A 14,236-nucleotide genomic window follows, 5' to 3' on the forward strand; every position below is an offset into this window, starting at 1 on the left:
GTAGCTGTCTTCAGACATACCAGACCCAATTACAAATGGTTGTGAGCCACCATGTGGTTGCTGGGAATTGAACTTAGGACCTCTGGGAGAGTAATCGGTGCTTTTAACCACTGAGCCATCTCTCCAGCCCTGCCTGGTCATTAATCTTAAAAACAATTCATCCTTTGGTAATTTCACATGTTTGTAGTGTATTTTGACGGTATCAGTGCCTATTCCTCCTTCCAACTCCTCCTGAACCCTGCCCTCCACAACCCCTCCTAACTTCCTGTCCTTTTCATTTATTTATTTTAATCACCCCCAGACATAGTGTAGGCCCATCCCCTGGAGCATAAGAATGTATCATAGGTCACTTGCTGAGGAAAACTGACTTTCCCTTTCCCAGCAGTGACTGACTGACGGGAGCTCCTCGTGAGCCTCTCTCTGTCCATGTTGGAATGTGGACTAGCTTGATCTAGTGAAGGTCTCAGGCAGATGACCAGAACTGCTGTGAGTTCATGGGTGGAACGGCCATGCCATGCTCCGAGGACAGTTTTGCAGCAATCCCTCCGATTCTCTGGCTCTTTCTGCTCTCTGTCTGCAATGGAGCGAAGAGATGAGATACATATGTAGACTCTTGGCTCGGCATTCCTGAGACACTCATTCTGTTCACCAGTTGGGAATCTTGGCATTGGCCGTCACCCACTGGAAAGAATAGGAGCAAGTTCTCCACTAATGCCTAAGTCTCAGTCTTTCATAAGAACATTAACATGCAACCAGGTGGCAGTGGCTCACACCTTTAATTTCAGCACTCAGGAGGCAGAGGCAGTTGAATCTTTGAGTTTGAGGCCAGCCTGGTCTACAGAACGAGTTCCAGAATAGCCAGGAATACACAGAGAAACCTGGTCTCAAAACCCAACCCAACCCAAACAAGCAAACAAACAAAACAAACAAATAAATAACCCAAACCAAAACTATTGTGTTTTATAAAAAAGAAAAGGAAGCCAGGGATATGTTTGGTGGAGGTGTGGTATGGTGGTGGGGAGGGGGAGGCGGGGAGGGAGGGGGAAGAAAGGGGTGCATCTGCGGGCCCATGCAGAGACATCCCTTCCCCCTGAGGTACCACCCACATGATGGGTGGGTATAGTATAGAATAGAGTTTATAGGGCATGGTGAGGGGAGTTGGTGGGGGGGAGGGAGGAGTAGAGGCTGGACATGAACACGTGGAGAGAGGGGGGAGGGGAATGGGGAGAGAATGGACAGAGAGAGTAAGAGGGTAAGAAAGTATGGAGAGGGCAAGCAGCCTCTTCTATACTGAGTCGTCAGGTACACCGAGTTGTTGCCAGGTAACTGTGGGGCGGAGCCTAGAAGAAAAGCTAACAAAAAACAAAAGAAGAACATAAACTAGAGGGGAAACAATGGTTTCTTCAGGAAATGGCACTGGAAAAACTAAATATCCAAATGTAAACCATAGCTTTCTCTAACATCATGTTAAACATTAACTTGAAATGGGTTAGAGACGTACTTGTGAAACTGAAAGTTGTGAAAGCAGAGGGGTAAGGTCCCTGACGGTCGGGCTTAGACGTGACTCAGTGACAGTCAGTCACTGACAAAGCCAATGATTTTCAGTGAAGACATCAAAAATATAGGCAACCACAGCAAAATAAGGAAACAGGTTTTGAAAAAGCTTCTGCACAGCTAGGAAACAATCAGCAACCTCCGCTGGTGGTGTAAGGGCTGATAAGGCCTCGGGCTCCGACGGCCACGCAGGAGCTGACGTCAAGCCCGTGTGACGTCATCCGCGCCGAGGCGCTGGCCGCCGGGGGCCTCGGGAGGGCAGGAGACGTCACGAGGCCTGGAGGTGGCCAGCTTGAGGCTCCGCGGCAGGTCTCTGGATCCCGAGGCTCGGGAGCCACCTCTGCCCTCCACCTTCGCCACGCCTGCGAACCCCTGAAGCATCCCGCCGCCAGCCGGCTCGCCCGCCTCGCCGCGGGCACGCGCACGCACGCAGCTGCGCACGCGCGTCCCCTCGGAACCCGGAAGTGCGAGCGGAGCCACGTGCGTGGAGCTGGCGCGGAGATCGCATGGGGGAGTCTATCCCGCTAGCCGCCCCGGTGCCGGTGGAACAGGCGGTGCTGGAGACGTTCTTCTCTCACCTGGGTATCTTCTCCTACGACAAGGCCAAGGACAATGTGGAGAAGGAACGAGAGGTCAACAAGAGCGCGGGGGGCAGCTGGCTGTCGCTGCTGGCGGCCTTGGCGCACCTGGCCGCGGCCGAGAAGGTCTATCACAGCCTCACCTACCTGGGGCAGAAACTAGGTACCTCCGCCCCGCCCCTGCCCCTGAGGAGGAAGGAAAGGGGATGCGCCCCCAAGTCTGGCTTGGGTGCCCCGTCACTCCCAGCGGCGGGCTCCACTCTGCCCAGGTCTCCTCCCACCGGTCCCCCTCCTTCCCTAGTCTGTCGTAAGCCACGCCCACCAGACTGTGCCATTGCTGTCTAGGTGGACTGCTGGGCATGCTCCAAACCCCGTGGGTTTACGGTTTTGCACCGTGCATGGGTTGGTTTCATAAATGACAAGTTAGTTCTGTGTCCCCGTTCGAACTCACTAGTTAGACCTCACTGCGGCCTGAGGAGCAAAACCAGGCGATGGAACCTGGGTGTGTTAATAAGTGCTATTTTGTGTAGCCTGTTATACACAGGGAGTCCTATCCCCTCTTCAGTCCTTCAGTGCATATTAAGTGAATGAAGGAATGAGTGGATCCTGGTCAGGAAAAGCAAGAACTATGTAAAACCTTAACTGGAGAGTTAAGGGACAGGATAGTAAGCACTGTTAGTCCTCATGTAAATTTTAACCCTCAAAATAAGACGCAGGAACTCTTTTTAACTGATTATCACTACAAGAAGCAGTCGGCTTCACAAAAGCCAAGGCCTATGCATTCAAAGTATCACTTTTAATAATAATGGCAAATGATAGCTGACTACCAAAGAATTGGAATAGGCAGGTGTAATACTTTGGTTATTAAAAGTTTGAGGGCCTTTCATGAATGAAGGCTACACATCTCTGGCATCAAAGAAAGTGAGTGTAAAGTACATATAGAGTTGATCCCCTTCTATTGCCAGATAGCTTACTGAATACTGAACAGTTTGGTAAACACTCCAGGGAAAGGGCTTTCTGAGATTATAACATCTGTAGCTTTTCAAAACATTGTTACTTAGTTATTGGTTAAGAAGTGGTCAGAGATTTCACTCTGTATATTTTTCTCTCTATAGTGTTAATGTGCACAAATGTGCAATTGCTATTACAGTGTTACAATCCTGTTTCCTACAGTGTAGTGAATTGGGTATGCATTTATGGGATGTGGTGGATCTCAAATCTGAACACCTGCCTTGAATAATCAGACTGAGTATATATATCCTTTATTCAAAGCATGTACAAATATTATTTACATGATGCCTATTCATGTATGCATTTGATATATATCATATTTGTGAAAATAGGCTATATTCTAGCAATAATGTTGAAGGTGGACAATATTCTGGGAGTTTGAGATGTTTTAGACTTCCTGCCTATAAAAATGATGATTGACCCAAGCGCCATGATTCTTATCTTTTTTGTTGTTTGAGCTCATCCATAGGATTATCCTCCATATATATATATATATATATATATATATATCAAGTAGAGAGAATGAGAAAGAGCAATTGTGTTTCCTAAAGTCTATATGTGGATTCCAATAAATAAATAAATAAATCTGCACTAAGTTTGAATTGTATGCACCAGGATTTTGTGTAAAAACAACTGGCCACCAACTCTACGAGCCTGTAGAAGTCCTTTACTGTCTCCGACTTGGTTTCTGTGAAGTGGCCCTTATTGTATAAAGTGCCGAGTTCTGCTTGAACCTCAGCTGTCTTGTAGGAGAGTATATCTCTCAGTTCATACTGTGAAACATGACTGGGGACTCCAGGGATGATCTCCCTTCTGAGTAAGTGTTCTAAAAATGACATGTTTAAGTCCTTCATAACTTAAGTGCTCAGGTAATAGTATGGGTTTTATATTTGAGTAGTGGTGCATGCATGATATTGTGATTATAAGAGAATGGAAAAAATTGTTATTTAAAGCAGTACCATGCTTTTTTGGAATTCATACAGGTTTCTTTGTGAAGCAAAATGAAACAATTATACATATTTTTTAAATCTTTTGAAGCAATGCTTGGGCATGGTGGCACATACCTTCAGTCTGCCCACTCAGGAGCCAGAGACAGGTGTGAGTTTGAGGCCAGTCTGGTCTACATAGTAAGTTCCAAACCAGCTGGGGTTGCGCTGTGAGACCCTGTCTCAAAAGACAAAACAAAAGGAAACATGGTCTGAGAAGTTTTTACAATTTTTTGAAAGTATAATTGACAAATGAAAATTGTATATACTTGGGATACCCAACCTGATCTTTTACTATGCATTATGAAATGACCACCACAAGAAGGGAGTTAATGATTCCCACCACCTCACTCTTTCTGGGGTGAGAACACTTAAGACCTACTGGCTTAGCACATTTCAAGTGAGTCTAAACTGTTGTGGTGGTACAACGTGCTTGTAGTCTCCAAAACTCCTGAGGCTGGAGCAGGAGGATGGGGAGTTAAAGGTCAACCTGGGTTACAAAGTGAGACCTTGTCTCAAAAGAAGAAAAAAGTCTTTGACCTCTATCTGAAGCTCTAGCAGCTGGTCCTGATTAAATATGCAAGCATGGGCTTTTAAACAAAGGACAGACCTGACAGGAACCCTCTATCAATGTCCTGATTCTATTCCTGAAAAACTGGGTGCGACTTTCATCTTGGCGCCTTCTCTGTGCTTTGAGGGCAGAAAAACACTAGTTTGGGGAAAGAGTGGTTAAGTGTGCTTCGTGGGCAGCAGAGGGGATCTGAGAAGGTCACACCCGTCTGCCCTTTGATTCATTACTGGAGCACTTCCTCACACTTGGCACGCTTGGAGGTGACTTAAGAATGGATGTTTAAAAGTTATTACAAAGAAGTCATAGAGTAAAATGCTCACGATGTTTAACATGTTCTTTATGCTTGAAATGTTATGAGGTAAAGGTGGAAACCTTGGAGAAATAACAGTCACTGATAACTAGAACATTCTAAAACCTAAACCTAAAACATCAGAATTTGTAAATTGAAAATACTAGGAAAGAAAATAAGTTGGGTGTTTCTGATTAATTCCCAGCATGAAGGAAGACCTAAAGGAAGATGGATTCTCATTGGGTACTAGGAGGCAAGGCACTGTCCTCATTGGGTACTAGAGGCTGGGCACTGTCCCCATTGGGTACTAAAAGGCTGGGCACTGTCCTCGTTATCATTGGATACTAGAAGGCATAGTAGTTGAGATAGGATTGTCTTTGAGAAAAGAGACTGTTAAAAGTAAGGCATTTTGGTGATCTCTCTTCCACGTATTAGTTTCACCTATTGGTGATTGGTGTCGATTGATTACCTTTAAAGGTATCATTTGAATTTATGTTGTATTTCTGTTCCCTTGTGATCTGATGAGGGCAGGCATTACTTTTCCAACACAAAGTTTCTGCCCTGGCGCACCCCTTTTTAACAGTGGAAGCAAGTAAACAATGTCATCCATCCATCCTTTCGCTGAGGCATTCTGAGCTTAACAGAAAATCTCTGAGGTTTTTGTACACTTGTAGAAGTCACTGTTGTAAGCACTCCTGTTTCTTGTTGTTGTGCTAAAGTCTTGCATCTGGCTCTTTGATGGAAGATCCAAGCTTAAGAAAATATCCATGAAGCTGACTCTGTGGTTAGAGATATAGTTAGTCATGCACAACTTCGAGAGTAAGTTATGACGCTCCTACCATTGAGTCTTCGTGACTGTCATCAAGGATGTAGTTGCTCTGATTCTTTTGAAGGTTTTTTGTTGTTGTTGTTATTGTTTGTTTGTTTGTTTGTTTCTGTTGGAGCAACAGTTATTTATAATCTGTTCTTGGTCTTAGTAATTCACAATGTGGTATGCTTGTATTGTCTGCCCTGTCAAGAGCACGGTACACCCCTCTCCCCCAAGACCCCAGTGTGTGCTTCATAAAAGGATGTGTGAATGTGCATCCTCATTTCCTGGCACGGCCTAAAAGATAAAATTCAAAGGTGATGGATCTCTGAAGAAGAGACAAAGTGCTCTGGGCTACCAATCCTACAGGAAGTGTTTTATAATCCGTGGGTTCTCTGTTTTAAAAGTATATCTGTAAAAAAGGAGCATTGTTTGTTTTTTTTTTTCTTAAAGGTTTTATGTTATATGTAAAAGTAACTTTCATTCACCTGTTGTAATTGTCCTCTTTGAGACTTATTTACTGTGTCTGTCTGCTAACCTAGGCCTAGTCCTGGAAGCTTCTGGCCTTTGTACAATCTAATCTAGGCCTAGAATGTTTCAACCTCTGAGACTTACTACTGAATAAGCTCACAGTTTCTAGCTCGTTCTGAACTCTGGCTGACTGGTCAACAAAGCTGTTCTAGGTCAAAACTCCTCCTCAAGGTGACTAATCCAATCTGGCTTCTCTCTCAGCCTCTGACTTTTTGCTCTGCTTGGTCTCATACTAACTCTGGCAATCTGTTCTGGCTCTTTCTCATTCTCTGGCTCATTCTGTTTTCACCTGTGTCTAGCTTGTTCTTTCTCTGCAACATGTCTCTGTACAACTGTCCAAGTAAAGCTGCTTCCTACCTTTTTTCTCTGCACTGCTTTGTAAAATTCTTGGTAAAACTGCTTCCTTTCCTTTTTTTATCTTTCTCTGCCTTGCTCCTTTGAAATTCCCCTTTCCTCTCTCTTTTTGTGAGAGCTGAGCATATCCTGTTTGGTCCAATGTTTCTCTGATTCATCACTTTGTCTGCCACTCAATCAGACACCACTTTCAAACATGGTTGCTTCCTTTCACAAACTAACTTGACCTTCACTGTTTGGGATTAAAGGTGTGTACTGAGGGCGTGTTCTGTGTTCTAGTCAGAGGAATTAAAAGTGTATGCTAAGGCCTAAGGGTTAGGGCCTTGGGGTTCACAGTGTGATCAAGTATCCTGCAGCAGTTATGTGCTAGGGTAATGATGTTCTAAAGTAACTTTGAATGTGGAGTTGGGGAAATGATATGTGAGTAAGGCAATCCCAGGTCTACCCCCACACTGATGACTCCGTAGCCAGGCTCATCTTGACTTGTTCCTCAGAGAACATGGTGGACACAAGCTCTACAGGCTCCACAGGCTCTAGATTTTTTCAAGTGGGTGTTGGGAGGTGCCAGGTCCTTTTGGTTTCTTTTCCTTACCTGTCATCTGCTTATGCCATTTGCTTCTCAGGGGGCCAGTCATTCTTCAGCAGGAAGGACTCCATCCGAACCATCTATACTTCTCTGCATAATGAACTGAAAAAGGTGGTGGCCGGCCGTGGTGCCCCGGGTGGAACGGCTCCTCACGTGGAGGAGCTTCTCCCCCACCTGTCAGAGCAGCTCTGTTTCTTTGTTCAGGCTCGGATGGAGATCGCAGACTTCTACGAGAAGATGTATGCCCTCAGCACACAGAAGTTCATCAACACCGAAGAGCTGGTCAGCACCTTGGATACCATCCTCAAGAAGTACAGCTCCAGGTGAGTGTTTAGGAGAGCGTGACAGCCCCACACAGGCTCTGGTTTCCCCTCACTCTTGGGAAGGTCTCTCTGGAATCCCTGTACTCCATTTTGTATGTGCTCATTAAAGAACAGGCATACAGTCAGCACTTTGGGGCTTAGTTTATGGTGCTGGATGGATGCTTTTATAAGTCATCAGGAGAAAGAGAACTCACACAATAGAACAGTTGCATAGGGCCTGTGGAGATGGCTCAGTGGGTCAGAGGGCCCGCTCTGTAAGCAGGAAGCCCTGACTTTGTAGACATGTAGGCTGGGTGCCACTTATGTGTCTGTAATACCAGAACTAAATAAAGGTGTTGTAGACAGGAAGATTGTTGATGTTCAGCAAGAGATCCTATGTCCATGAAACAGGGCAGAAAGAGAGAGAGAGAGAGAGAGAGAGAGAGAGAGAGAGAGAGAGAAAGAGAGAGAGAGAGAGAGAGAGAGAGAGAGAGAGAGAAGAGAAGAGAAAACGGTGCACCTGACGTCATCCCCTGGCCTCTGTGCTGAGGCACATGTGCCTGAGTGCACACATACAGTTGCATAGAGAGCAATGTGACCAACTAGCCAGTAGTCTAATAAATGCTCTCTTCAGAGAGATGGCATGGGAGTTACCTCTGTTACTCTCGTTGGTTGTGAATATGTGTCAGAAATTCTTCTGTCTTTTATTGTTTTCAACTTTTAGTGAAGGCGTATGTGTGTAATTCAGAAGGACAAACTTAAGTGCTTTGGGATACAAAAAAAACTATTAAGAGGCCAGTTTTAACTTAAAAGGTGTTTCTCAACTGGAAAATTGCTATTATTTGAAAAAAACTTAGTCCTTACAAAGAGACAAAGCTCTTTGTGATGTGCTGCACATTGCCTAATCCTGGAAACGATCCCTAAAGAGTTGTAGGACTTAAAAACACCTTAACCAGAGTGAATAGCTGAGTTTTATTTCAACTTCCTCGGAGCCTAACACAGCAGGTACTACTTGGATTAGAAAGATCTCCTTTGAAGTATATCACATACTTGGATATTTTGCCTGCATGTATGTAAACCACATGCATGCCTGGTACCTGAAGAACTGGAGTTACAGGCAGCTGGGAACCACTATATAAGCTCTGGGTATCAAACCTAGATCTTCTGGTAGAGAAACAAGTGCTCTTAACAGCTAAGCCACCTCTCTGAAACTAATTGCAGAGACTAGAGAGATGGCTTAGCGGTTAAAAGTGTATAGTGCTCTTGCCAAGGACCTTAGTTCAGTTCTCAGCACCCAGTGCCATGTTCTTATCTTTATCTGAGGCTAATTACTCTAGAACCAGGTTATAGAATGGGTAGTTCACAACCACCTATGTCTTAGTCAGTAGTCTATTGTTGTGAGGAGAAACCATGACCAAGGCAACTCTTATAAAGGACAACATTTAATTGGGGCTGGCTTACAGTTCAGAGGTTCAGTCCATTATCATCATGGTGGGAGTATGGCAGTCTGCAGGCAGACATGGTGCTGGAGAGATGTAGCTGAGAGTTCTATGTCTTGACAGGCAGCAGGAAGAGAGAGTGACACTGGGCCTAGCTTGGACTCCCAAAACCCTAAAGTCCATCTTCTCTCGCAGTGACACACTGCTTTCAAAAAGGCCACACCCACTTCAGCAAAGCCACATATCAAATAACGCAATGCCCTATGAGCCTATGGGGGCCATTTTCATTTAAACAACCACAGCTTATAACTCCAGCTCTAAGGGATACCTCTGGCTTCTGCATGTTCCCATACTCATATATGTGAAGGCCCCTCTCCATACTTAAGAATAAATCTTGGAAAGAAAAGAAAAATTGCAAGTAGAGTATGATGGACATCGTTACTGTATGACCAGCAATTGCAGCTCATATTTACTGAAAAGCTGACATGTCGGTTGGACAGTTCCTTGACTGTACTAAAACACTGAGTCATTTGCTTAAAGTGTGGGTTTTATGGTACATTTATGAACATGAATTAATACCATAAGGCTGTTAAAAAAGCAAGGACTGGAGAGATGGCTTAGAACCCACACGTTGGCTCGTATCCATCTGTAACTGCAGTTCCAGAGGACCTGTTGCCCTTTTTGGCCTCTGTGGGCTCTTGGATACACATGGTGCACATAAACTCACTCAGGTACACACACATGCATAAAACAAGCAAGCAAGTAAGTAAACAGACTGCCATGAACACACAGATGTCCTTCATCCAACCTCACATCTTGTTAACATTTGCCATGCTGGCTTTCTCTCTCTGTGTAAAACTTTGTCTCTGAAAATAAGATACTAGTCTCCTAACTTTGCTTTCCTAAATACGCAGCTTCTCTGGTTCCAAGAAGCACACATAATCCTAACAGTGTTCATACTCAGTACATTTCACAGTTTTCTCCCATTACATACTTTGTAAATCCTTGTGCTCATTTCCCAGGCTGCCCTACAAATGTCTTCCACACTTGGTTGGGTCGTAGAGTAGATCTGTTAGTTTCTTTCGAGGAATTTGCATACTGATGTGATTTTGCCTGATATGATGCCCTCAAAGGTCACAGATGCTCAGGCATGTGTAGACATTCCTTCCTTTTCTAAGGCTGAAGACTAATCCCCCATCTATATGAACTCCCTTTTAAAGTTTAATCACCCGTCATTACACATCTGGGTTGTTCCCACCCCTTAACTGCTCCCAACTACTCCTTGTGCATAATGACCCAGTCAGTACCTTCCTCTTTGTGGCGTGTGTGGTCATTCAGTCAGAAGATACTGTTTCTTCCTCTGTGCTGCTTTGTGTCCCTCATAATAAATGTGTGAGGTTCTACTTTGTGTATGTTATAAACATCACCGCCTACTATGGAAGGTTTTAAGGGGCAGACCTCACATCTTTGCACAATAGTCCTCATTGGTCAGTACTCCTGCTTTCTGTACATTCTGATACCCACAGTTGTCTATTATCTGAAATTTAACACGTTCAAGAAGTTAACAAGATTTAAATTGCATGCTTGGGCTTGGGACTCAGTTGGTCAAGTTCTTACAGAGGACCTGAGTTCCATTTCCAGAACCCACATCTTAAAGGCAGCTGGGCATGGCTAATACACTTGTGATCTCAATACTGAAGAGGTGGGACAGGCAGATTTCTGTGCCTTAATGGCCAGCCAGCTTGCTCTACTTGGCAGCCAGGCCCATCAGAGACTTTATCTCTCTTTCTCTAAAAAGGGAAGACTACATTCCTACAAGATGATACCCAAGCTTATGCTCTGGCCTCTACATTCAGTGCACACATGTGTACATTTGCACATAAACATATACACACACACAAAAAATAATGAGTGAGTGGTGTGAGAAAACTACATTGTGCCACCCAGTGGGCATGTGTCTAAGTAGGTCCATACTGTATAAGCTGCCCTACACCCAGAATGGAGAGACACACTCTCTTAACTTAAAGTGTGATATACTGTCAATAATTGTTCTATTTTATTCTTTGATGTTAATCTCTTGCTATGTCTACTTTGTAAGGTAAACTTTATCTTAGCTATGAATATGAAAAACTTGTGCATGTAAGGTTCATTATTGTCCTTTAGGGAGCTTGGAACATAGGCCCTGTGGAGCAGGGAGACTAGACTATCCTCATGGGTCGATAGCTAAGAACTAGCAAACTAGTGGCACTAAGTGAGAAAAGGTTGCAGATTTCTTTTATTGTAGTAAAATAGACATAAGATAAAACAGCATTTTTAAATGTATATTTCTGATTTCTCTCATAAATTAGATCAGTATATTTTTGGAAGGAGCTTCCCAGCATGGGTCTGTGGAGAAGTAGCATTCTGAAGTTTTGAGTCTCATTACACAGTGTCTGTTCTGTATCTTCCTCTGCTCTGGCCCCGCTTGCCTGCTTGCCTGTCCTTCCTATCTCTCTCCTCTCTCCCCTGCTCTGGCCCCACTTGCCTGCCTGCCAGTCCTCCCTATTTCTTTCTTCTCCCACCATGCTTCCCTCTTTTCTTTAGAGGCAGTGTTCTCCACAAGTTGTTGGCAGTGCCCTGTCTCAGACACTTCCCGCTTACTGGTAACCTTGACTTAGTACATGTTTGTGGATCTCTGCCACTGACCAGATCTGAACACAAGTTGAGCTGTGAGATCCAGAAGAGAGGAAGCTGGGAAACGATGTCATAAAGCTAATGTCTGTATTGGGCAGACTTAGGAATGCTTAGCTTTTCTTGAGGTTGAGAAATAGCTTCCTCATTCACATGCATCCTAATAAGTGTTGAGCATTAGTTATTTTTAAGGTAACATTATGAAGCACTTATTCAGACTTTCTGAAGGTTTGTTCAAGAATTATGTTCTTTGAAGCAGAGTATTGGCTGTAAGTGGCCATCTCCAATGAGAAGCAGTAAGAAAATCAGAGATGGCTCCTAGTTGTGATTTTTTTAAAATGATTTTTTTTTTTTTTGATGCTGCAAAAGTGATGAACATTCAGTAGAAACTGTGCTTGGAATTTTAGAATTTGATTGTTTCCCAGGTGTAGCAAAATCCAGTCCAGTACTCTCTTGACATTGGGCAGCCTCAGCCGTCAGCCAGCTTAGTAGCTGTGAGGCAAGACCCAGACACTAGTGCACTGCAGTTGAGCTATGACGGTTGGTAGGCTAAGGGCAGGAAGCACATTTGTGATGTTTTAAAGTTAGGATGGGCTGATGAGGTCACAGTCCAGGAGCATCTGCAGTAGGGTTTTTTGCCAGTATTGTACTGTTAGCTTCAGCTGTCAGCTTGCCACAGCCAGAATCATCTGAGGGGTTGTGAATTGGGGGGATGTCCAGATCGGCTGGCATGTGGGCATGTCTGTGGTATATCGCTGTAACTGATATGGGATGCCTTGTAAGTAAGAGGGCCTTGGCTACATAAGAAAGCCGTCCAGGGAGCTAGAGAGACAGCTCAGTAGTTAAGAGCACTTACTGCTCTCACAGAGGACCTGGGTTCAGTTCCCAGCAACCACATGATACCGCACAGCTTAACTTCAGTTCTAGGGGATCCGACACCATCTTCTGACCTCCACAGACACACAGTGTGCAAGTGGTGCACATAAATGCAGGCAAAGCACTCACATGCATAAAATTAAATAAATAAGTAAATAAATAAAATGAACAAACAAAAAACCAAGAGTGGCTAGGGCTGGGGGCCTGCCCTAGTTTGGAGCACAGATTTCTCTAAGACAGTGACTCTGCAGAGAAGGCCAAACAGTAAGAGAACAACACTGGGGAGGAAGGGCCTCACCTGCCCGATCTCCTCAGCTGAGAGACTTAGGTCCTCCCGCATCTTCTTGCCACCACTCTGGGATTATTTTGAAGTAGAACAGTATATAGAGATGGCAGTTGGCAGTCTAAATTCATAAATTTACTTCTTGAAAAGAAATGTGACTATAACAATATCAAGATACAGTATATATAGTAAGGGTGAGATTTACATATGTGTGAAGTACTTGCTGTCAGTAAAAAGTATCACTGTAGCACAAGGTCAAAAAGTTTTAAAACACTTTTTGTAAGACAAGTGAAAATAAAATTGTAGTACTATCTTGACTTTGAAATAGTATATTTTATTTATTTATTTATTTTTAATTATATGTGTATGTGTAGGGACAAGGTATGTGCCTGTGAGTGCAGTAGCCCATAGAGGCCAGAAGAAGGCATCAGACTGCTGGAGCTGGAGTTACAGGTGGTTGTGAGGCAGCTGATGTGAATGCTGGGAACTGAACTCAGGTCTACCAGAGTGCTTAGGGCACTCAACCTCTGAGCCATCTCTCCAGCTCCTGAGATGGTGTAGGTTCATCATTTCAGAGGAGCTGCAGAGTGGGGGAGGGGGGGCAGAGGACAAAAACCTAAAAGGAAAGTGACTCAGTTTGAGTAAGAACCGGATTGCTCAAGGTCTTAAATACCTTCTTACGGATTTGAGGAAAGTGATTTTTAAAAAGTGTTAGATATTCTTTTGTGGCAAATGAATTTATGAATTTAGATTGTCAACTACCAATTTTTAAAAAAACTTTTTAGATTTCATTACAAAATAATGGTTTTCATGGTGGCATCTTCTTACATAGAAGTCACTTTACTTTACCCTCCCCCACTGCCCTTTCCTGGCTTGTGCCCTTCCTCCTGCTAGATGGCGCCTTCATTACATGCATCCCTTGAGCTGTGCCCTGCCTCCCCTTGGCCACCATTTTGTTTTTAACCATGGTTAACTATGAAGGGGATTTGGGAGTGGGATTGTTAATTGTCTGGTAAGTGCTGTATCCTGTTATTCAATGCCTTTATCTCTTGAGCTTTGGGGTTATAGTGTTTATATTCATCTGTAAAATGGGTCAGTGAACACTAAAATAATTTATCTGTGGACAGCAGATATCTCAGTAGTGTTTTTTTGGTTGCACACCCTAAAAAGAGATCCCTTGTTCTGACGATAGGCACACAGTTCTCAGAGTGAGTAAGTGAAGAATTAGAGTCAGTGTCATTTCTCCTTAATTTTGGATAGAAGTTAGTTACTTTCATTAAAAGAAAACCTACAAAATTCAAGCTGTTTTCCTAGGAGAATAAGATGAAATGCTCAAGATATACTAGAGTTCTAAAAATAAACCTGGCTAGGCCCCACCTCTTTCTGCCCCCACCCCCA

The 14,236-nt window shown here is 43.9% G+C and overlaps 1 protein-coding gene across 2 annotated transcripts in view; it reads left to right on the top strand.

Moving 5' to 3' along the window:
- Positions 1-1,749: 1,749 nt before the first annotated feature.
- CUNH12orf66 (chromosome unknown C12orf66 homolog) overlaps positions 1,750-14,236 on the top strand; it is a 15,272-nt gene continuing 2,785 nt past the window's right edge. The window contains exons 1-2 of one of the 2 annotated variants that reach the window (XM_031349728.1): positions 1,750-2,295; positions 7,306-7,591. In XM_031349728.1, the coding sequence (XP_031205588.1) occupies positions 2,061-2,295; positions 7,306-7,591 (521 nt within the window). In that variant the 5' untranslated portion in view covers positions 1,750-2,060. The remainder of the gene's footprint in view (positions 2,296-7,305; positions 7,592-14,236) is intronic. The other variant, XM_031349729.1, reaches the window with a different exon arrangement.

This window comes from Mastomys coucha, unplaced genomic scaffold (genome assembly GCF_008632895.1).
Source record: "Mastomys coucha isolate ucsf_1 unplaced genomic scaffold, UCSF_Mcou_1 pScaffold4, whole genome shotgun sequence".
Classification (NCBI taxonomy): Eukaryota; Metazoa; Chordata; class Mammalia; order Rodentia; family Muridae; genus Mastomys; species Mastomys coucha.